Consider the following 25,000-nt stretch of genomic DNA (forward strand, 5'->3'; position numbering starts at 1 on the left):
AAAAAGTTTCCTTGTTGTTTACAGAGTTTGGTGTTGGAATTGTGTTTTGTTTAGGTGGAAATGGTCTTTGTAATCTTATAGCTGAGCTTCTTCCTGTACTTAGTTATGTGTAGATACATTCAGACTTTGTATGCTTAAGAAAGGATTTATAATGTCTGTCCTGATACAGTGGAAGGGGTTTGTTTAACTCGATATCTAAACATCACTTTATGTTTATTTGTTTTCTTCATTTTGTCCCAAAACTTTTGCAGATACAGTCTTTTGCTTTTGACTGTATTTACATATATTATGCAAGTTTGATTGATTTTCTTTACTTCATTCTGGTTATTGTTTACTGGTTACTTATAGTACTACAATAAATAATAATAATAATAATAATAATAATAATAATAATAATAATAATAATAATAATAATAATAATAATAATAATAATAATGAGTATGATGATGATGATGATATTATTATTATTATTATTATTATTATTATTATTATTATTATTATTATTATTATTATTATTATTATTAATAATAATAATAATAATAATAATAATAATAATAAATACTGGTAAAGATATAATAAAAAACACACACCCTAAAATAGTGGAACTGGAATGGTTTGGTTTGGCGGTTGTAGAAGTGATAAGCCACGAATCCTGCGGTGACAATAAGAATAACAAGCAGCATGACACCGATCCCCATTCCTGCTGTATGTGCCGGTGGTAGGGACGAGGGTGGAAGTGGTGGGGCTTTCAGTGGTCCCTGCAGCACATGGATGATCCCATTGGATGCAATAATGTCAGATTCAATGATGTAACGGTCGTTGACATATCCAGAAGAAGCCTAAAGAGAGGAAGGTTTTTATTAATAATGATCAATTCATTCCCACTGAGCATATGTTAGCTTGAAGTTGTTATTATCATTAGTATTATTTAGTCAGCTTAATACTCTTTAGGTTAGATCCACTTTTACCTCTGTTTGTGGGTTTTGGAGACTTGGAACCCGTTTCACATTCAAGGTGTTTCCCAGATGTGATTTAACATGACTGACGTTAAGGAGATCCTGCAGCACTAGAGCTCTCCCATCCAGCAGGTGGTGCTCCAAATCTCTGTAGGATAGAGTCTTATTCAGTAGAGAGAGTGAGAGAGAGAGAGAAAGAGAGAGAGAGAGAGAGAGAGAGAGAGTTATATGTGAATAATACAGACAGGATAAACCTGTGTGGTACCAAGACAGATTAATTACCTGGTTCTCGTAGAGACCGTTGTTATCAGGCACAAATAGAGTCGACTTTGTGTTTATATTGCTGAGGCGATTCATAAACTCTTGCCCTTTTGCTGCAGCTCTAGAATAATTCATGATTTGCTGGAGAGGAAAGAAATTTGTGAAATGCACACCTCAGATGTCATTCATGTTTATCTACTGTTTTTGGTGTCTAAATTACATGAATCTCAAAAACATAAACTGCCCCTTTTTGTATAATCTGGTGCATGCAATGATGCTAAATTTGTGAAGACCCAGAAGTCTTTAGTGGGAGCATATTTCAGGATTTCTATCATACTTACTGAAAGAAAGTTGGAAAAGTTGGGCTTGGTAGAGAGAACCTGCAGGATGTTACCAGTGCACGAGTAACCATCACCGATGTAGCCGATCTTACACTCACACTTTACATCTTAAACACAAATAGATATGCAGTGAGGCAGAAAGTAGGCATATATTTGTATCATACTCAAGATCTAACTTCAAAAACCTTAAGACCAAGGAATCTAATCTTAGAAAACAAGATGACTAAACCCAAAAGCCTCATCCTCAAATCACAATGATTAGGAGCTAATCCTGGATACACAAAGCTCAAAGTCTAAACCCTTAAGTCTAATGTCCTATGGCTTTAGATCACAGCCTCAAGAACTAATCCCAGAAATCCCATGCCCAAAACTTAATACTGGGGATATCTGCTATTAGGTTTTTGGCATGGGATTTCTGTTATTACACATGGCCTAATCCCAAAACTCATCCCTGTAGGATAATACTGAACCCCTGTTCCTAAGGCAAAATCCTGGAAACCTATAACAAGACCTAACTCTATAAACCCAATGAGTCATGTAGAAAGTATAGGTCTGAGCCGAGGCCCCGTCTCTGGTATGAACATAAAATTAATGTAATTCAAATGCATAGTACACACGGTATTAAAGATGTAGAATATATAAAATACAGTATATATATTGATGCTAAGGCATAATGAGACATTTATTTGATGTCTGTTAAAGCTACATAAACATACCTTTTATCCGGTAACAGAATGTGTCCCAGGTCCTACTTAGGTCTTTATAAGTGCCATAGTCTACTATGCCCACATGACCAGATCCACAGTTAGGATTGGAGTAGGTCATGGGATAAGCTACCCGGTTCTGTGCAAGCCACCCGACTGCACACATGGAATATCCAGCCTGCAGAACATACACACAGAATCACACATCTCAATGCAAAGTAAACTTTATGCTATAACATAAATGAGTTTGCAGCACGGATGCATACCTGCTGTGCATATACAAGCTGTATATAGGTAGCAATGGTGCCTCCTGCCTGCTTACATGCCTCTTGAGCCTCTGTGTAGTTCAGCCTGTAAGACCCCAGTGGAGAACGGTAGTGGAAGACACCGACAGTTTTATCTGAAATAATCCAGCCCAAGACTAACCTTTAGAGATATTCGAGTTTAAAAACATCTCAATTCTTTATTATTTAACTGTTTATGTGGATTTTTAGTAACATTGTCAAATATAGTCATTATGCGGATAGATTGTATTATAAATACATAGAAAGAAAACACCCACCTTCGTAGTGCAGGTCAGTGCACTGTGCGTCTAAATGACACTGGCCATTATCCATCATACAGCGGTTAACTGGAAGCACCTTCACTTCACATGTCAGCCCGTCTCCAACATAGTTAGTTTTACATTCACACGTTCTTTTCGCCTGGAGTTGAAAAAATAGTTAAATCAGAATGTCTTACACCTTGGATTGCATTTGCTAGAAGGCATTATATAAAGCATGTAATCTAGGAAACTAGTTGCACTGGCAAGGTTTAGCAAACTACCTAACTTTAGGCTATTATACTGTGTAAACCAATAGCAAGCCTGTCTTAGCCCTGATTGGTGCTTTCTAGCGTGTATTAGATAAAACATTCGACTCTAATAACGTAAACTATTTCATAGGGAAAACTAAATGAAACTGTCTGCTCACAGGTCCAGTCATTGTGCAGATGGCATGCTCATCACAGCCTCCGTTCACTTGTTCGACACACAGGTCTGCTGGGGAACAGACATATCCGTCTCCTGAAAAGCCTTTCAAACATGTGCAGTTCACTTTCTCTCCATTCTGGGAACATTGGGCATTTTTTGAGCAGCCACCATTCCAAAACTTGCACATATCCGTTACTGGAAATGAAGGGAAGGGAAAAACGTGATATATTGATTAATGCTTGGATTAACATTTTTTTTTCTAAATTGTTGATACTTTAGTAGGTGTAGAAGCAGATTTTTACCTTTACAGGTGATTCCATCTCCCTCATAGAACGGTTTACACACACAGGTGCTGTTCTCGTTACACACTGCCTTCTCGTGGCATGCAGGCAAACATATAGGACCATCAGCTACAGCATTAGAAATAAAGCAAGATATTTGAGTAACAATATGGAAGTGCTTACATCTGATCAAATCCCATATATATATATATATATATATATATATATATATATATATATATATATATATATATATATATATATATATATATTTCTGAGTTTTCTCAAACTGCCAAACATATACAGTAGTTACTTGCCTAATTTATGTTCACATCGCAAACCAGCCCATCCCTCTTCACAGAAACAAGAGCCTGTTCCTTCTCGACCCTCATTACATGTTCCATGCTCTGTGCAGGTGCAGGCTATTGGAAGAGAAAGAAAATGTAAAAATAAACAGAATACATAGATAGAATACTTTCCTTCCCTATCAGAATTATTCTTTTATACTTCGAATAAATCCTCCTAAACATGTGAAGTGCAAACATTTTCACCCACATGCTTTCCGAAGGAATAATGCACAATATAGATCTACAAATTCATTTTTAATTATGAAAATGAAGATAGATCTGTTGCATACATGTGGATCTTTAGTCTATTAAGGGAAAACTTGACGCAAGGCAGGAATACACTAAGAATAAGAAGTTAACAAGCACCAACATGTACACAAGAATTCACAGCTAGGGATAATTTATATGGCATGTTTTTGGAAAGTTAGATGGAAAGCGAAAAATAGAAAAGACACAGATATGTGGAGAATATACAAAACTTCCCTCCACTCTGTCATTAGTATTCAATTTTAGAATTTAGAAATGCTGAACGCTTATATATGATCAAAAAAAACAACAACAACAACACATACACACCTTTGCAGTCAGGTCCGAAGTGTCCGTCGATGCACAGTTCACAGGCCACGCCTTGAAACCCTACATCACATGTGCAAGTACCATTTCCTAGAAGATCCTCATCACACCGCCCACGGTTACTGCATGGAGATCCAGGCCCTCCGGGACATGCTTTAAAAAAGGGTTAAATATCACTTATTACTATTGCAAATGTTCTAGTGTGAAATGGCTTATAATAGTCTGGTTTATTTTTGCTTGATGTACTGCTTACCCAGGCAGTCCCTGCCATAGTAACCTGAGCAGCACTTGGGTTTCCATATGATCGTAGAGCAAATAGACTGGCATCCAGAATTCACAGACAGAAAATGTCTTGGAAGGTCACAAGCCTGTGTAGCCTGTATTGAATTCAGATTTTTTTAAATAATTTACCAATGAACAGCTGCTAATACATACAAGTCATTAGCATATTAGCACTAGCAAATTCTTACTAGAAACTAGCAAATGGCAAAAAAATACATAACAAATTCTTTATATATACAGTACATTTATATTGTACTGTATATACTGTAGAAGAGGGGCACGGTGGCTTATTGGTTAGCATGTTAGCCTCACACCTCCAGGGTTGGGGGTTCGATTCCCGCCTCTGCCTTGTGTGTTCTCCCCGTGCCTCGGGGGTTTCCTCCGGGTAGTGTGTGATTGCGTGAGTGAATGAGAGTGTGTGTGTGCCCTGTGATGGGTTATCACTCCATCCAGGGTGTATGCTGCCTTGATGCCCGATGACGCCTGAGATAGACACAGGCTCCCCGTGACCCGAGGTAGTTCGGATAAGCGGTAGAAAATGAGTGAGAGTGAGTGAGTGTATATAGAAGAAGCCAAAGGCAACAGTGACAAGGGAAAACTCCCTGAGATTATATGAGGAAAAAACCTTGAGAGGAATCAGACTTAAAAGGGAACCTCATCCTCAAACCAGAGCTTTGGAGTACATTATAAGTATAAAGTTGAACACATTACACACTTTGCTCCTTTGGCAAATCTTTTTTTTTTTTTTTTTTTTTTAATTTCAGCCTAATTTTATTACTGTAATGTGTAAAAATTACAATAGTCTCATTCTGCAATGCAACTTAAATTCAGTTTGATATTTAGAGTGCTTTCAACAGCAGACAGAGAATACAAATGCAGATTCCGTTCTCTATCGAGCCAGCCAGAGAGGACAGTTACAAGAAATATCTTCCTGAGACAACATTCAAATAAACTTGACGTAAAAGTAATGCATCCTGTGACACTGGGTAGAAAGATTAGAAAACATTACAGTATACAGGTGTGGAAGGGTAAAGACAAACGGTATCTGCGTTCTCAAGATTTTTAGAAGGAGCAGATTATGAGGGTCCAGAGATGAATATCTTTATGAGTCTTTATGATTACAACAGTAGTTCTCAAACAGACATTTCACAGGTAGTATCTGTTTTTTTCTGCACACAATTTCAGGATGCCAGGATGCTAAACTACTGTAGAAGCACCTGTCAAAATCATCTGCACTTTTATTTTTTGTCCCCTTATATAGATATTCTATATTTTCTTTTCGGCCGCTCCCTGTTCAGGGTTGCCTCAGCGGATCACGTGGTCCACATATTAGATTTGGCACAGGTTTAATGCCGGACACCTTTCCTGACGCAGCCCTCCCATTTTTTATCCAGGCTCAGGACCAGCACAGAGAGTTAACTCTTCAGTGTCTGGGTCAGCGCCCTGCTCGGGAATCGAACCCGGGCTACAGCAACGAGAGCGCTGGACCACCTGCTGGCCTATTCATATAACTCTGAAATCCTTTACACACCAGTTGAGATGAGTTACTAAAAACCTTTATGTAGTGTTGCTAATCTAAGTACTCAAATGCAGATCAAACATTTGTGCACATTTAAGACAGTGTAAGTGTAATGGAATTATGGTGAGTACACAAGTTAAGTAGACCATCAGAAGGGAAATGTACCTTTGGCCTGGTTACTGCAGGGCAATCAGATGAGCTTCGAGAACTACAATATCTGCAGGGCATCTGGCAATTGAAAAAAAAAATAAAATGTAAAAAATTTAATGAACAACTAAACACAAATGTTATTCATAGATTATCAAGGGATGAATAGTAATTGTACGCTGTTACACAGATCAACGGCGATGAGGAAAAACTACCTGATATGATATGAGGAAAAAAATGGGAGAGGAACCAGACTCAGAAGGGAAACAATCCTCAACCAGGAGCTTTGGGGTAACTTATGAGTATATAGTTAGCAAAATTTAACACATTGTTAAAATATATTGAAATGAAGCTTTTCTCCTTTGGCAAATATTTCCGGTCCAGACTCATCTCGATATTGTAATGTGTAGAAGCTCAGCCCTCCTACTCACCCCTGCAATTCCCTATAGTTTGAATACATCTGCTGTATTGCTTATTTATTTATTTACATTTTGCACACTCAGCAATGCTGAACTCAACACCGTGTCAGTTCCATAGCCATAGTTCAGTACCATGATTCACTTACAGTAATGTCTACAATGTCCTGCTTATCACAGCGTCCTCCCAGGCTGGGTGGTGTTAGCAAACAATTGATACCATAAACAAGACCCTTCTTAAAATTCCCAATCCTCTTCACAATTCGACAATTCTTATCGTTGACATACAGTGCACCCTAGAGGAATGGGAGAAATAACAACATTATCCAGAGTAAACACCAATAATTCATATCTGACAAGGCATTTATAACAAAAAATACTACATAGTAACAAATTATTAATGCTAAATATCTGTTAAATAGAAACACACCCCAAGATCATTCAGTTCAAATATCAATGAAATAATAAAAACACATCAGGACATGTTGTTATGGGAAAATAATCAACAGTGGATCCTGACAGTTTCTGATTTCTTTTCCAGTGACCGCATGTCCTGTTGTGTTTTATTCCTCTTCTACTACAGCAAGTCCCCAATACTAAGAACTCTTTATTCACTTAAAATAACATGTTGTGCTTTTTATATGGATATAATTCCATTTTATTGTGTGCTCATGAAATAAGGAAGTTCTGTTTATCGCTTATATCATACCAGCTCTTAATATTTGTTCCTTACCACCTCTTAACCCCATAAAAACTATACAAAGCAAAATCATTAAAAAATAAAGTTCTGCACCTACAAACACTTGGAAACCTTAGTTACAGCTTTAGATCCGGCTGTTACAGTACAAACCGCTGACACTGGATGTTCCAAGTATGTTAATTGAATGTCTCCTCACAAAAAAACGTCATCATATTAAAAATTACACACTGCTTCTAGTCAAACAAGATTATGACTCTTTGACCCTATGTAATTTGTTCTTTTATGTGAATGTTATGTTATAAATAAGTTTTGCTTTCTTGGTCACTTACTATTTCGTCTTCTCCAACGCAGCTAACAGAAATATCAGAGCCTTGAAGAGTCCTGATGGAATCAAAATGCATTGCCTCTGCAGAGTGCACCTAAACCACACACACATATAAAATGTCTTTCTTTCTACCAAACACACTTTATGTTTCTTTTTCTATCCCACTGTTGGAAATGACTGCTATTTAGATATGTTGTGCAGTTCAAATCTAATTAGTGATTTATCTGAGATTTGAGAACATACTGTACTGTCTCACCTTGTTGTCTCGGATGATGTGGTACTGAAGATACTCCAGCAGTTTTGGTCGATTATGCAGGCCATACAAGAAGTCCTTTTGCGCTTGAGGTAAAGCTGTCATGGTGGAGTCTGTGGGCAGGAACAGAGTGACCGGCTGGTGAAGAGGGTCCTCGATTTGTTTTAGTACGTCTGTATCCTACAACAAGCCAAAGTACAAAGGTACTTTTATTTAAATCGCTTTTATTTGTCAGAAATGATATTTAACTGTAACGGGATAAAAGTTTTGTACACACTTCTAGCAGCTTGTAGAATGTCTTGAACCCGTGTTTATCAGCTATGTCTTTGAGGGCAATCTGTCGGGAAAAGGAAGATGACGAACCTTATGAAAGGTTATGAGTATTTAAACATTTTAGTGCTTTTAGGTGATTTAATCTGTACAGTACTACAAAATAAGACTATTTTTTGGGCTTTGAATGAAGTAACCTTTGGCATAGATTTGAACATATTTAGGAATGAATTTGTAACAACAAATTTCTAAAACACACGATTTGTGCATAACTTATGAATCAGCTTCAACTGTGTAGATGTAAAAAACAAACAATCAAAAAAAAACACTAGTCCTTTATGTACATCATGTACAGTATATGATATATAAGATGAAAAAATCTATCTATCTATCTATCTATCTATCTATCTATCTATCTATCTATCTATCTATCTATCTATCTATCTATCTATCTATCTATCTATCTATCTATCTATCTATCAACCTGCCATCTATCTATCTATCTATCTATCTATCTATCTATCTATCTATCTATCTATCTATCTATCTATCTATCTATCTATCTATCAACCTGCCATCTATCTATCTATCTATCTATCTATCTATCTATCTATCTATCTATCTATCTATCTATCTATCTATCTATCTATCTATCTATCAACCTGCCATCTATCTATCTATCAACCTGCTATCTATCTATCTATCTATCTATCTATCTATCTATCTATCTATCTATCTATCTATCTATCTATCTATCTATCTATCTATCAACCTGCCATCTATCTATCTATCTATCTATCTATCTATCTATCTATCTATCTATCTATCTATCTATCTATCTATCTATCTATCTATCTATCTATCTATCTATCTATCTATCAACCTGCCATCTATCTATCTATCTATCTATCTATCTATCTATCTATCTATCTATCTATCTATCTATCTATCTATCTATCTATCTATCTATCTATCTATCTATCTATCAACCTGCCATCTATCTATCTATCTATCTATCTATCTATCTATCTATCTATCTATCTATCTATCTATCTATCTATCCATCCATCTATCTATCTATCTATCTATCTATCTATCTATCTATCTATCTATCTATCTATCTATCTATCTATCTATCTATCTATCAACCTGCTATCTATCTATCTATCTATCTATCTATCTATCTATCTATCTATCTATCTATCTATCTATCTATCTATCTATCAACCTGCCATCTATCTATCTATCAACCTGCCATCTATCTATCTATCTATCTATCTATCTATCTATCTATCTATCTATCTATCTATCTATCTATCTATCTATCTATCTATCTATCTATCAACCTGCCATCTATCTATCTATCTATCTATCTATCTATCTATCTATCTATCTATCTATCTATCTATCTATCTATCTATCTATCTATCAACCTGCCATCTATCTATCTATCTATCTATCTATCTATCTATCTATCTATCTATCTATCTATCTATCTATCTATCTATCTATCTATCTATCTATCAACCTGCCATCTATCTATCTATCTATCTATCTATCTATCTATCTATCTATCTATCTATCTATCTATCTATCTATCTATCTATCTATCTATCTATCTATCTATCTATCTATCTATCTGTAAAATGCCTATCCCTAATGAGCAAGCCGCCAACGGTGGGAAGGAAAAACTCCCTGAGAGGAAATACATATGATATACATATCACTCGATGTAAAATATAAACACCTACAGCTTTAGTGTCCGTCTCTTCCATCTGCTGATAACTTGGCGGAAACAGAACGGTGTCGATTTCGTAGAAAATCCCGTTGCTACTTTCTTGATCGCTGTACACCACTTTGGTGTTGTTATTGATTTGTATTGTACCCTGAAGACAGAAGATTAGAGCTCAGGTCTTGACTTAAATCCAGCCTTAATGCTGTGGACACACTGCTTACCTCTGAATATGAAATGGTGAGGATTTCACCAGTGAGCGTGGTGAGGTTACGAGGCTGCTGTAGTTCTTCAGGAAGCAGGCTTCGACATGGCACTATGTGGTACAGCAGGATCGCAATATTTTTCTCTTTATTTACCATCTGCTGATCCTAGAAAAGGACAGAAGGAGAAAACATATCAGAGAAAACTGATGAAAAGCTTCAGGTAAAGTGTCAAATGGGGGTCCATCAGCACTGGGTTACCTACTTAGGGAGTATTGTAATAGAGTTATTAGATATAGAAGAATAAAGACTTGGGATTTGTGTCACAGCTGCTGATTAATATTTATCAACCAATCCAACCAATCAGAAACAGCATGTTGGACCTGTAATAGCTCAAACGGATGAGTTTATCTGATAATTCTGACTTTTTACCTTAGAATTATAATATGACTTAATAACTTATGACTCAAAATAAAATGAAATAATTCCTTGTTTCTCATCATTTTGATTTTGCATTTAGTTCATCAGTATGGAAGAGTTTAATCAAACACTTACCCCCAGTTTGTGAAATGCATTATTATTTGGAGCAAACACAGTAAATGGACCTCGACTTTGAAGATAATAGATATCAGATCTCTGGAAATAACAAAACATATTTTTATAACTTATATTTTATATTATAAAAACACAAAAAAACAAAAACAATCAATTGTTACAGATCTAATGTCACAGTATTAATAAAAGCAAAGAAAACAACATATTACATAATACTCAATAAACCTTATTAGCTGATATCCGTATAAACCTGTTATTTCACTATTCATGAAGGTATCATTAAGGACAGTATTGTACATATACACAGACTTACTTGCAAACTGTAGGAAAAGTCCGTCAGGCCTTTCTTTCGAATCTCCTGAAGTCAGAATGTGACAGATTTCATTCAACAAAATATATAAAACACAACAATATGAGAACTTTCTCAGGTAGAGCTAGTTTATACATCCGCTACACAATACAGTATACATGACCAGTATAGATATCTAATAATCATATCTAATAATTCTATAATAATATTGGTATGTTGTTGGATATCTGTTGTTATTTTTGGTCAACCTTTTCTTTCCTTTCAATGAGTGTAAGAGATATTAAATGTGTTAAGTGTATACTTATAATGATTCATGGCCATACATAACTGTATGTAAAATTTGGATGTGAACAATAAAGTAGTCTATACATGAACTGGAGTGTATGAGAGAAATTCAAAAGCTCTATTGTGCTAACCTGCAGGAGTTTGCTTTTGCACGTTATCCCATCTCCAATCTGATCTACTGCACATGTGCAGTTCCTCTCTCCTGGGCCTGTCATTGTACACTTGGCAAATAGGTGGCATCCCCCGTTTCTCTGGAACATCAAACCCACTCAAATCACATTTACATTTATGGCATTTTGGCAGACGCCCCTTATCCAGAGCGGCTTCATTTATCTTATTACTGTATACATCTGAACATTTGAGGGCTAAGGGCCTTGCTAAGGGGCCCAAGAATGGCAGCTTGGTGTGCCCAGGATTTGAACTCACAACCTTTAGATCAGTAGTCCAACACCTCAACCACTGAGATACCACATCTATGTATGTCACATGTTGTGAACTCACAAAGGAATAATACACAAATAAACACTGCAGCCACTATATATAAGTCCTCTAACTCCTTATAAAAACATTATAGTGCATTATAACATGTTCCTGGTGCCAGGCTTTATAAAGTATTATGCATGGTAAATAATTCACAGTCACAGAAGACACATATATGAATAAAATAGTTTATACTTTATATGCATTCAGAATGGATGATGAAAGCTGAATTTTAGACTCCTGGTGGTTAAGAGTTACTTAATCTTGAAGATAAAGCTTGTCATGTGACACATAGGTGCATTATGAATATTGGGTACACATGAATATATTAATGAGTACAGAATTCATATGAAGCATTTAAACAAATGTTAAGATGCAGTTTCAACAGTAGATAATGTGACAACTGTACTACAGCAGTGAGTTCTTTACCTTTTTACACAAATTGATAGGAGTGCATATTTTTCCATTTCCAGAATAACCAGGCAGGCACACGCATGCTGACTGAAAGCACAAAAACACACAGCGGTTTATTTAACGCTTCACTGCTTTCTTCGTTATCTTTGCAAAATCTTCTTATACTTAATAATGAACTTTTCTAAATCAACGAGAGCTGTGACTGGGGCTATTTTCAGTAGAAATCTGAAGGCAGTATCATTTGTACTGCATACAAAAAAACCCTGGCTATGATATGAGCAATAAATAATTAACAATAAATAAAAAAAAACATACGAAAGTTTTTATTTGGTATGTAAAAGGCACATACGGTATGTGTGATTAGTTTACTATGGAATTAATGTGGCATGCATTATTATGTTCACACTGTTATTAGTGGCGTCACTTTTCTTTTGATTTTGTATGGATGTTATTATGTGAATGCATGTTAGCAATGAAATTTCTTTAATGTGATCTACTGCATTGTCGCACAAACCTAGATAAAGGCAACTTCCAGAACTAAAAAAACTACTTTTTTATGACAGACAGTTAAGACTCATGCTTACGGTCGTGTATATTGCATATAAAATAAAATTTAAGTACATTTGTCCCATTATTTGTATAGAAACCCCAGTATATACAAACTTTCACACGACTTTTTTTTTGTTTTATTTTACTTATTGCATTTTGTCTTTGTTACCTTGTTTGGTGCTGTGTGTACACATTTCGTATTATTACCACAGACTTCAGTGCCATCCACACATGGATTGATTGCTGGAGAAATTCACAACATCACAACCTTAACATTTATACCAAAAATAACACGATACATACAGTATATACTGTACATATAGATATATTAAGTATACAATAAACAGTGTAAGAAGAAAGATGGAAGACTTACACACACACACTTTTCCATCCCCTGCATAGCCGGTATTACACACACATTGCCTGCGTCCTGGCATTGTCCTCTTACATACAGCATTGGGAGAACAGCCACCATTATTTTTTGCACAAGCATCAATCACTAGGGACACACAAACATAGTTCAATTTTAAAAGTGTGCTCTGAATCATGAAATGTATGAAGAGCTTTGAGAACTTTACAGCAGTGTGTACCTGTGCAGTGTGTACCGTTCCCCTCATAACCAGCTGCACAGCTACAGTAGTATGAATTATCTGGTATTTTAATTAGGCAACTGGAAAAAGACACACACACACACACACACACACACACACACACACACACACACACACACACACACACACACACACACACACACACACACACACACACACACACACAAGGTTGTTGTAGTAGAAGTAGTAAAAGCACAAAGCAATTACCTCTTGATTTATCAAAATAACAAATATATTAACTTTATACTTTTTAATTTTATTTTAAAATTATTTTTCTATTTTGAATTATTTTATTCTCTAAACCAGAGTTGACAAAGTATCTGATGTTTCAAAATTCCCACAGCTTGATTTCACTGACTAGCTTTAAAGCCCTCAGACTTTGGCCGGTGTGCAGATCAGATATAGAAGGAGTACATGTGTTCCTAATAAAGTGACCACATATTGTGACTGCACTCACTTTGCACTCGTGTGACACTTCCCTCCGCACATGTCTGTTGCAATCGCTGAAAAACAACAACGAGCCATGTACTTACTTGCCACAAAAAATAAAATGAATGAATAGTGTGTGTGTGTGTGTGTGTGTGTGTGTGTGTGTGTGTGTGTGTTTGGGTTTACCTATAGAGCAGTAGATTCCTCTCCACCCCACATCACACTGACAGTTGCCGTCTCCCTCCAGACCATCATTACAGCGACCATTTACACACTTACAGTCTACAAGACAAGAACAAACAGAGAGGGAAAAAGTATCATGAAAAATAAAACTAATAATAATAAAGACATAGTAACAGAGGTAGGATCCATGATACCTTGATCACAGTGGATGCTATATTTGCCAGTTTGGCAATTCTCGCAGGCTGTGCCGTTAAAGCCAGGGTTGCATTGACACACACCGGTGCCATTGATACCGTCCACACACACACCATTACCAAAACATGCCTGACCTTCAGGCCCTGGACAAGCCTCACAGTTAGTGCCATAAAATCCATCACAGCACTTTCTTTTCTAGAGAGAGACAAAGATGTATGTCACACATATGTCTGTCATTTAAAACACAAAACCATTGAAATGATTAAAAAACAAGGAACAAAAACCAAAACGTTTCAAGTCATATGCCAAAAAAGGGGTGTTGCTTATTTGAGTGATAGGCTAGTGCACTGAAATTTAGCGATCTATCTGAGCTACGGATTTGCTTCAAGAGTAAAGTGTATATGGCATAGAGTGACACTAGCCTGTCAGGGGTATCTAGAAAGACGTGTTAGTATTTATCCTCCTGGTTGATATCTTTTGTGGGATATCTTTTTGCCAGATAACGATATTGGGGAAAAAAATGAGGAAACTTCGTAGCTGGAATAGCCGCTGTCAGGAATAGCTTCACTACACATTCATGTATTTGTTATTTGTCTCTGTTGAGTTCTCCAGATATTCCAGGTCTCATAAGTGTGATGATGGATAGCAGGAATACAGGAATATGTCTCACTGATGTTGGTTTTAAAAGCATTTTGTGAAGGAAAATAGACTACGTACGATGTTGTGTTTTTCACAGGAGGACGCACAGCCGAGGAAGCGCCCGTATTTCCTCATGCTGAACAAACATCTCTTTGGTGTCTTTGAATAAAAAAACACTAAATTAGAGCATGTTGGTATATAATAAAACAAATTATTTCATTTCAACAATGCCACACATCATGCTCATGGTTGTGGAGAACTGTTTTTTATTTACCGTCTTCTTTTGCTTTGTTCCGGGAGGACAGCGACTCTCAGGAGGACGGAAGCAGTCCATACACTTTCCCTACACACAGCATCATATCAACAGACATACGATATCAGAGCTTTTTATAAACAGTGTCTGAAGAGATCCTTATCCTATCCTCTTCTAGGTGACACTGTGTATCTGTACTGGTGAAGAAGAGTAAAGTATCTAGCTTTGAAGACTAACTATAGGAAATACAAATCAACAGGATAGACTGGACAGTCTTTATGTTCACAACGGCAGTTCTTGGATACAAATCCAGTATCTAGTTGTGATTATCCTCTATAACATGAATAAGATCTGGCCAATTCCTGGGCCACATTCATAACTAAAGACAGCTTGAAATAGTATATAAGTATGAGATAAAAAAAAAAAGAGGTCATAGAGGTCATAGAGGTCATACCCAAAATTTTCTGGCAGAAGATGTGTCACAACGATTTTTAGGGATCTTCAGTACAGCAGACAATCCGTGGATCACTCCGTTATCAGTCTCAATGTCTGTAGCATTCATCTGTGCCTTGTTTACTAACCACTGGATACAAGGTAGAAAGATTGGAGTGTGTGTGTGTGTGTGTGTGTGTGTGTGTGTGTGTGTGTGTGTGTGTGTGTGTGTGTGTGTGTGTGTGTGTGTGTGTGTGTGTGTGTGTGTTTGTGTGTTAGAGAGAGAGAGAGAGAGAGAGAGAGAGAGAGAGAGAGAGAGAGAGAGAGAGAGAGAGAGAGACGAGAGAAAAGAGTAGAGGAGAGAGGGATAGACAGACGAGAAGAGAGACCGAGAAAGAGAGAGATACAGAAAGGAGGAGACAGAGACAGAGAGGAAGAGAGATAAGAGAGAGAGGAGAAGAGAGGGGGGAGAGACAGAGAGACAGAGAGAAAGTGAGAGAGAGACAGAGAGAGAGAGAGAGAGAGAGAGACAGAGACAGAGAGAAATTGTGAGAGAGACAGAGAGAAAGAGAGAGAGAGAGAGAGAGAGAGACAGAGAGAGAGAGAGAGAGAGAGAGGGAGAGAGAGACAGAGAGAAAGTGAGAGAGAGAGGGAGAGAGAGAGAGAGAGAGGGGGGAAGAGAGAGAAAGAGAGAGGGAGGAAGAGAGAGAGAGAGAGAGAAAGTGTGAGAGAGACAGAGAGAGAGAGGGAGAGAGAGAGAGAGAGGGAGAGAGAGAGAGAGAGGGAGAGAGAGAGAATACTATATATTCTGTCTTACACACTGCTACTTATATATTTTCATAGATGAGCAGCTTTTAAAACCAGTTTTTTTACTACTACAATTCTAACCAGATATATTTTGATATAAACAAACAAACAAACAAACAAACAAACAAACAAAACAACAACATTCATTGACTGCTGTAGCTGTAAGACCCTGAATGAGTTCTTCAGAAATGTTTTATAAATCAAACCTTTCAATCCAATTCAATTCTCAAGCACTTTATTTTGCTAGCTAATTACTGAGAATAACATCTTTTCAACATATTTTATATGAGCAGTATAGAAGCTGGAAATGAAACAAAATCGGTTGGGAACTTTAATACTGGGCTCAGATGTGTTGCTTCTCAAGAAATGTCATCAGATCTCAGAGTTTCAGGTTGATTACAGAGGGAAGGAGAGTTAGACCTACGTTGCTGTCAGAGAGGAATATTCCCAGCTGATAGGAGAATCCCAGCATAGTGTCTTTATACAGACCGTCCTGTAGGTCAGCCTGCTTCAGGGTCTCATCCAGGACAATGTGGTACTGTGTAACATTCATGTCCTACACGTGACAGAACATACACACAAACACACATCGAACATACACACATGACTAGCAAATTGTTTCGTATAATGTGTTTACACAATTAAGTGCAAATGTTTGCACCCTCTATAGCATTTAATAAAAAAAAATCTTTCATACAGGTATTTCATTTTTGTCACATGTACATAACAGCAAAGTGAAAATCAGTTTGTTAGGAAACTAGTGTCAGTACACAGGGTCAGCCATGACACAATACCGCTCGAGCAGAGAGGGTTAAAGGTGGCGGCTTGGTGGTGCTTGGGCTCAAACCCCCAACATTCTGATTCTTAACCCAAAGCTTTAACAAATGATTCACATCTGCCCCAGTTTGAAAAATATATATAGTGTTATTATTTCTGTATGCTCCACATAATGTAAGAATAATAATAAACATGTTTTTAAAAAGTTGTTATTATATTTGAAGGTTTCCAGAGAGGTTAGTTTAACATTTTTGGAAATAGTCTCTAGTGTCATTGCTTTGTAATGGTTATAATAAAGACTGACAACATGTCTGTGTGCGTGTGTGTGTGCGTGTGTGCATGTGTGTGTGCGTGTGTGTGTGCGTGTGTGCGTGTGTGCGTGCGTGCGTGCGTGCAGGTGTGTGTGCGTGTGTATATACAGTACCAGTGAATCCTGGCCTGTACTCTTCAGGTATTCTAGGATAGCACTATCTGTAGGTGCAAATATTGTAAAGCCAGAGGCATCTTCTATCTCTTTAGTCAGGTTGTATTTCTAAAACACAACAGAAATTCAATTAAAAATAAATCTTCATTTTAGTTACAACATTAAAGTAAGAGACAGTTGTGTCTGTTCCACAGCTACTCTCACTTGAAACCTACTATAAGTGCGTTCTTGAAGAGCGAGAACACTGCTGTCTTGTCCAGCACCCCAAGCAAACCTGTAGTCAGCTTACGATCAGGGATTAGGACCTGGCAAAGACAGACAACAGCTCATTAGCTGCCTTTTTTTTCCAGACAGTATTAAAAGCCTTTGATACTTGCTTTATCTATCAGATGAATGAGTCCATTCTTGGCGACTATGTCTCCTAATGTAATAGTGGCTCCAGCAACCCTTGTGGTCTAAATAAAAATAAAAGCGGTACAATTGAATGAAAACAGTACTGACTTCTGTGTTTTGCTATTCCTTTTTAAGTGTGTGGGACTATTAGAAAGCTTACTGAATTATTAAGTCTTTACCTCATTGGTCCCGAAAACAGGAAATCTTCCTCTTAAAAGAGAATCCAGTTGTTTATGCGGTAAGTTACGCAGGTCTGATAATCTATAAAGCCCAGGCACTATATGACCCCTAAACACACAGTCAGCATTTTTATTATTTATTCACCGTTATTTATTCATCACTCAGGTTTATTTAGATGTCAACAATGCAAAAACACAAGGATTTACTTATGTTATATTATGCATTTAAATAATATTTCTGTTTCATGTTTAATGACTTTTATTTATTTATTTATTCTTTTCTTATCTGTTCTTATTTTTTCATCAAAATGATTTTTAAAAATACATTTTAAATCTTTTCTGGCTAAAATGTGTGATAGAATAAAGCTTTTAAAGTAAGCCAGTGATCATTGACATGCGTACATGAAATGACGATACACCCAGAACATACAACGCTACATAATCTAAGTTTTAAACTGCTTCATACAGCAAGTAAGCTTAGTTCTTAATGGGTTCTTTAAGGGTTCATTGGACTACTAAATGATCTTGGCTTCTAAAATGGGTCAATTTGGAGACATAGTTTGAGCCTGAGTACTTTCAAAGATTTTAAAAGTCATTTATCAGACTACACTGTGGTACAGATCTTACATGACCAGACTTTGAATGTTGCTCCTGGACAGCCAGAAATCCTGATCATCTCTGCTCATGTTATTGATGGCTGGTAATGAGGGCACAAAAAGAGTAATGTTCTGCTTCTCATACATCATCGGTGTCAGAGCTGCTCTCTGCAGATCATTGAATAAAATGAAAAAACATGATATTGTGCCTTTGACTTTCAGAGGTAGCTTTAAACTGATGTTATAAACATGGAAAGTGTTGGGCTTACGGTGACCCATGTATTGAATCCACTTAGGTCAAGATTGTTTTCCAGTTCCTACAAAAACACGGTGACATAATTGCATATGTAAAACAAAAGAATAAGACTACATTGGGGGAAATATTACAAATAATATTACAAATATTACAAATTATAAAATCCAAGAGGCAAACTTTTAAACTAATATCATGTGGATTTTCTTTCACTATCGATATCATAACATTAACGTTTTAACATTTCACATTTAATTTGTCCTAAAGGTGTACAAACTTCTGCACTTAATCCAGAGTTTGGCTGAACAGATTTTTGGTGATACTGAGCAAGTCATGACCCGGCTGTCGTACCTGTCCCAGAGATCCATAACAAATTCTTCCATCTCCTATGTAGCCGGTTTGACACACACACTCAAACTTTCCAGGATACAACATAAAACAATTGGCCTACCAGAAAAACACAAGAATTTAATTCTTTTATTTGTTCATCTTCAGTAAGCTCTTGATTCTTGTTGGTAAGTGTTTGTGATGCTTACCATTGGATGACATCCTCCCATGAGGTTTACACACTGGTTTATAGGCTCACAGTCTCTCCCAGTGCCACGGAAATTTCGCTTGCAAACACAATCGTTCTAAAAAAAAAAAAAAACTCTGCTGACTGACTGAATGTATGGATGTACAGTATGTATGGCTGGATGGATGGATGGATGGATGGATGGATGGATGGATGGATGGATGGATGGATGGATGGTTAAACAGATGTGTTGGTAAATTGATGAATGTTTGGATGGATGTACGAGTGTATGGATGGATGAATAGAAGGAATAATTGGATGAATGGGTGGAGGGATGGATGGATGGATGAATGGATGGATAGAAGGATTAATTGGATGAATGGATGGATGGGTTTATGAATGGATGGATGTTTGGATGGATGAAGAAATGGATAGATGGATGGATACATGGTTAGATGGATAAATTGAGGGAGAAATGGATGGATGAAGGGATGGGTGAATGGATAGTGAGATGGATGGTTGGATAGATGGTGGGAGGGATGGATGGTGGGCTGAATGGACAAACGTATGGATAGTGGAATAATTGGATGGATAGATGTCGGCGGATCAGTAATATCAGTATAGGGAACAGTTCCTACCTGACCAGGACCCAGATAGACACAGGAGGCGTTAGGATGACACCCTCCTCTGGACGACTCCAGACAGTTATTAACAGGCTGACACTCATCTCCATCCTCTCTCCATCCACTTAGACACTCACACTTGTGTCTGCCCTTTCCCAGCTGCACACATCTCGCCTGTGACGGACATTAGAACATGCATTAGAACATAGATTAGTCTGAAATAATGAAATTATTAAACATTTAAAGCTGAAAAATTTAAAAGTGAATTTCAAATGAATCAAATTTATTTCAAAGCAAAACAAACAAACAAACAAATAAATTAATTAATGAACTAAATATAATGGCACATCAATCCAAAACACCCACACACGCACACGCATACACACATTCTCGCCGTACATTGTCACCGCAGCCCCCATTCAGACTCCATGTACACGGGTCTTCGTGCACGCACCGGAATCCATCGCCCATATAACCAGGCTTACATACACAGCTTTAATAAAAACAAACAAATAAGCAAATAGATCTTTAGCTTAGGTTCAATCTATATGTAAAAATGTCTAACTGGATGAGTAAATAAATAAAATCAGCATATAAACATTATTCATGAAACACAATTAAACTATATATAAATAAAGTATATAGTTAAAATAGATAAGGTTTATCTATGAAATACAGTTGCGCCAAAATGTAAAAACCTCATAAAAAGTTTCATTTCATTCAAAAGTTTTAGATTTCACTTAATTTTGCTAACCATTAAATCTAAACTTTCATTTACAGATTCAAATGGCAAATGATTCAAATCGGCCTCAGAGGCAAAGAAATGATTCTTTTAATGGCAGAAAACATTGGGCTTTAGCTGTTTAGACTAATTCATTTTTCATTCATCTGAATAAATCCTCGATAAATGATTTACTCAGATGGATATTAAGGTTTAAACTATTTTACTTCAATCCATGTTGGTGCAGAAATTAAACTAGAAGGTTGTTTACCTTTTTTTATAGAAAAGGACACTCACTTTTGTTCTCCTGCTTGTTCCAGGAGACAGTTGGCGTGAATGTGGCAGATTTGGGTCGGCCCACAGGGACGCTCATGTTTATCACACAGCTCTCCGGTGATGCCTTGCTGACAGGATCGTGCCTTACACGCACCATTTGCTTCAGGTCGATTGTCACAAACACCACGGACACACCTACAGGCTGGAAAATACGTAGTTTCATATTGTATTTTGAAATGAGCACAAAAATGTGGCATTTGTGAAACATTTTGGACCCAGTGCACTGGATGTACTGTAACAGAACCAATAAAGCTGAAGTTTTGTATCTCTGGTTTACGAAACACGAATCGTCTCGGCTTCTGTTGCAGATCCTAGCTTCATTAGCTGAATGAAGCTGATCAGACATCACACTAGCTACAGGGCCACAAACATTTGCTCAGAAAGGGAAATGTTTTTTTACCCACATTTCTTTTTTTTGATGAACTATCAATGCCGCTTGATTTAACTCAATTCGATTCAAATTCATTTCTATAGCGCTTTTAACAAATGGACATTGTCTCAAAGCAGCTTTCAGAACATAAGAAACATAATACAATTTTTTTATATTATACGAAGATTAAAATAATAGAAAGGTTCAGGATTAATATTAAACTTATATTTAAACATGTTTGTATGTATCCCATAATGAACAAGGAAAACTCCCTTAGATGGAAGAGAAAGAAACCTTGAGAGGAACCAGACTCAAAAGGGAACCTCATCTTCATTTGGGTGACACTGGAGGGTGTGATTATAAATATACAGTCTGACAATTGTGTATTGATGAGGAGGTTTTTGTTCTCAAAGAGCAAATAAAATTTTAAATCGAAGGTTGATGAAATAACTGAATGTTTACTTTTCTGGTCAGAATTCATGGCACTATTCAAATGATCAAAATAAAAACACAAATAAAACAAATTACCAGTTTAAACTATTATTATATATTTACTATTATTATATAACTAGTCTTATTTAGAGCCTGTAGCTAATCGCTTGGTTAAGGAATAAGAAGTAACTTTACCAAGCTTTACAAAACTGTACTTGCTGTAGAGTACTCCAGAAGATTTTGTCCTTTATGTATAGCAGTGAGGTGAGGTGAGGGTAAAGTCTTACTTTGGTTACAGAAAGGGCCATATTTGTTGGGGTCGGTGCAATACTGGCAACGTGACCCTTTGAAGTTGGGCTCACACTGACACGTACCGTTGCCATCTATACCATCCAAACACTGAAACAGCAGGAGAAAGTTAGCTGTGTATTCAAGGGGAAAATTATTAATATTCAGTGTGTGTGTGTGTGTGTGTGTGTGTGTGTGTGTGTGTGTGTGTGTGTGTGTGTGTGTGTGTGTGTGTGTGTGTGTGTGTGTGTGTGTGTGTCATACCTTGCCATGTGAGGAGCACGGGGCAGTGAATCCACCAGGACAAGGAGAACAGTCTGGTCCATAGAAGCCTTTGCAGCACTCAGGGGTCTAAAAATAAAACCCCACAAAGACAATCGTAATAAAAAATGATTCATCTCATGATTCAAAAACACACATGCTCTTTATCTTCATGTCAACAATTTTACTTTTCTCATGTGATCACATTTCAATCTTGAAATGTTTGTAGTGAAGTTGCAAAGGGTTTTAGAATGATTTTCTTTAGTAAAATTAATTTAATAATAATAATAAAAAAAACTAATTAAAAAATAAACACCAAAAGACAGGTTTCCTGATATGTTATACAAAGTGTGAATATTTTATTTTATTTTTTATTATTTTACTTTTTATGTATCATGTAATGAAGTTAACTTTAAACTTTAAAATAAACCTCGAGATAAAAGATCGATCATGGCGTTTAGTTAATCATTATGACAGAACAATGTGTATCATGCTGTATGAATACATTAGGACTCATTAGTTCATGAGGGAAAACTAAGTCAATTCCACATTTTGTTTATAATTCTATTTAAGTCTTAATGCCCACAAATTAAATCACAGCACAGCAAAGACTGATGTACCATTATAGATCATGGTTTAAAAAATATTTTCCGAACAAATTGATGCTCATTTTCAACATTTTGATGTTAAATGAACTTCTGGATGTTTAGAATCACAATATTTACATACATCTTTACACCATTTAACATATTTGACTCATCTTAATGTCAACATGTCAGAAAAATGGCCATACAAATACCATAATCATGTGGCCTCTATGTGTCCTCATAACCTCTACCAGTGGCCAAAAACCTCTCCAATTGCACATCTTTATTATAGTATAACTGCACCATAATTTAAGAAGTCTTGGTTATTTCAACTCAAAAGAAATCTTTCTTCATCACATGCACACTTCCAAAAAGCATTACACATTTAACTAGCCATCTTGCAAAGCCCAGTAATAAAAGTTGAAAGAGATCTTAGCCGTAATGGGTATGGTGTGAAATGTTAGGTGTTATACTCACAGTGAGGGTCTCGTTGCAAAACAGTCTGCAGCCCAGAACAGGAACATCTACACCAAAAGATTTCTTCCTGTACACACAGCCTACGGATCTCATGTTCTGCACAGAGTGGATACAAGAGAGAAAGATGTTAGATTTTAGAAACCAGATAATTATTCTATTAAATGAAAAAGTGTTACTCCTTAAATTGCTACGTAACTTCATATGTTATGTTATATCTGAGGCAAAGAAAAGAGAAATCCATCCATCCATCTATCCATGCATCCATTTAACTATCCATTCAACTACTTATCATTCATCTATCCATTTACCCAGACATGCCCATTCATCCATCTATCCACCCATCTCTCCATCTATACATCTATCCATCACTATTACTCACTTAAAACCAAGATTTTTAAATAACTACCAAGATCAGGTTTATTATAAATCTCAGATAAACTCTGTTTTATAACTAATAATAAACAATGACTGGAAACCGAGTATCTCCTTACCAGTGACACGCCGGTTGGACAGGTCAAGGAGTCTGACTTACAGCTACCACATGGACTCTGAAGACAGGAAGCAAGATAGCGTTGCTGTAAGCGTAAGTGTTTTATCTCTTATAACCAGCCCTAACTGCACTTTATCTCAGTTCCTCTGAGCTTGGGTTCATATTGACAGGACACTAAGGCTTAAGCCCTAACTAAACAGAATCTTAGGTTATCTTGTGGGACGTTTCACACTGTTCATAATAAGATAAGATAAGATAAGATAAGATAAGATAAGATAAGATTTATTCGTCCCTCAATGGGGAAATTTCTCTGTTACAGCAGCAAAGAGTAAGAAATGCAAATATATAAAATTGATTATATATAATTGGTCCTGGGTTAACAATTAATTCTGGCTCTTCATAATCTGACATTTCACACTGTACATTCCTAAACCCTGGGTTATCTTATTAGCTTATTTCCTGTATAGTTTATTTGCTGTACCAACAACCAACAACTGCTTTTAAATTACTTTTAAAGTGTGCAAAGTTCCTCTACCTGGGACTTAAGACAAGGTTTAAGAATAATAACCCAGGGGTAAACACAGTGTGAGATGTCCGTATTAGCTGAGAATTGGGTGACTTGTTACATGCTAGCAGGTAAAGCTCCTCCTGCCTTTTTTGGAAAAATAGCATCCACATTATTATTTACTGCTAGAATAAATGGAGGTTTATTTTGTATTTCTATTTTATTTTTTAACCCTATATTTCTATTTTATTTTCTAACCCTTACCCTAACCCTAGGTTTATTTTGTATTTCTGTGCAGACAAGTATAACAGCATTACCACCACCACCACAACCACCACCACCATGACTGGTG

General features: G+C 36.6%; 1 protein-coding gene across 1 annotated transcript in view; it reads right to left on the bottom strand.

Annotated features, from left to right (window-relative positions):
• Positions 1–25,000, bottom strand: part of stab2 (stabilin 2) — a 38,339-nt gene that overhangs the window by 1,449 nt on the left and 11,890 nt on the right. The window contains exons 19-66 of the mRNA XM_027151771.2: positions 24,145–24,201; positions 23,654–23,749; positions 22,593–22,679; positions 22,328–22,439; positions 21,200–21,380; positions 20,581–20,674; positions 20,197–20,355; positions 19,581–19,676; positions 19,396–19,491; positions 19,061–19,108; positions 18,823–18,959; positions 18,196–18,304; positions 18,001–18,078; positions 17,839–17,928; positions 17,624–17,731; positions 16,847–16,978; positions 15,638–15,766; positions 15,205–15,273; positions 15,009–15,089; positions 14,291–14,486; positions 14,100–14,195; positions 13,942–13,987; positions 13,464–13,543; positions 13,247–13,372; positions 13,043–13,116; positions 12,340–12,411; positions 11,562–11,681; positions 11,149–11,193; positions 10,836–10,916; positions 10,302–10,448; positions 10,097–10,231; positions 8,353–8,412; positions 8,079–8,255; positions 7,827–7,916; positions 6,947–7,093; positions 6,400–6,462; positions 4,687–4,810; positions 4,437–4,586; positions 3,831–3,935; positions 3,535–3,642; positions 3,234–3,427; positions 2,825–2,966; positions 2,529–2,662; positions 2,275–2,440; positions 1,559–1,665; positions 1,239–1,358; positions 969–1,118; positions 591–839 (exon numbers count right to left, since the gene is read on the bottom strand). Coding sequence (XP_027007572.1) covers positions 591–839; positions 969–1,118; positions 1,239–1,358; positions 1,559–1,665; positions 2,275–2,440; positions 2,529–2,662; positions 2,825–2,966; positions 3,234–3,427; positions 3,535–3,642; positions 3,831–3,935; positions 4,437–4,586; positions 4,687–4,810; positions 6,400–6,462; positions 6,947–7,093; positions 7,827–7,916; positions 8,079–8,255; positions 8,353–8,412; positions 10,097–10,231; positions 10,302–10,448; positions 10,836–10,916; positions 11,149–11,193; positions 11,562–11,681; positions 12,340–12,411; positions 13,043–13,116; positions 13,247–13,372; positions 13,464–13,543; positions 13,942–13,987; positions 14,100–14,195; positions 14,291–14,486; positions 15,009–15,089; positions 15,205–15,273; positions 15,638–15,766; positions 16,847–16,978; positions 17,624–17,731; positions 17,839–17,928; positions 18,001–18,078; positions 18,196–18,304; positions 18,823–18,959; positions 19,061–19,108; positions 19,396–19,491; positions 19,581–19,676; positions 20,197–20,355; positions 20,581–20,674; positions 21,200–21,380; positions 22,328–22,439; positions 22,593–22,679; positions 23,654–23,749; positions 24,145–24,201 — 5,463 coding nt within the window. The remainder of the gene's footprint in view (positions 1–590; positions 840–968; positions 1,119–1,238; positions 1,359–1,558; positions 1,666–2,274; positions 2,441–2,528; positions 2,663–2,824; positions 2,967–3,233; positions 3,428–3,534; positions 3,643–3,830; positions 3,936–4,436; positions 4,587–4,686; positions 4,811–6,399; positions 6,463–6,946; positions 7,094–7,826; positions 7,917–8,078; positions 8,256–8,352; positions 8,413–10,096; positions 10,232–10,301; positions 10,449–10,835; positions 10,917–11,148; positions 11,194–11,561; positions 11,682–12,339; positions 12,412–13,042; positions 13,117–13,246; positions 13,373–13,463; positions 13,544–13,941; positions 13,988–14,099; positions 14,196–14,290; positions 14,487–15,008; positions 15,090–15,204; positions 15,274–15,637; positions 15,767–16,846; positions 16,979–17,623; positions 17,732–17,838; positions 17,929–18,000; positions 18,079–18,195; positions 18,305–18,822; positions 18,960–19,060; positions 19,109–19,395; positions 19,492–19,580; positions 19,677–20,196; positions 20,356–20,580; positions 20,675–21,199; positions 21,381–22,327; positions 22,440–22,592; positions 22,680–23,653; positions 23,750–24,144; positions 24,202–25,000) is intronic.

The sequence above is a fragment of the Tachysurus fulvidraco genome, chromosome 19 (genome assembly GCF_022655615.1).
Source record: "Tachysurus fulvidraco isolate hzauxx_2018 chromosome 19, HZAU_PFXX_2.0, whole genome shotgun sequence".
NCBI classification, from domain to species: Eukaryota; Metazoa; Chordata; class Actinopteri; order Siluriformes; family Bagridae; genus Tachysurus; species Tachysurus fulvidraco.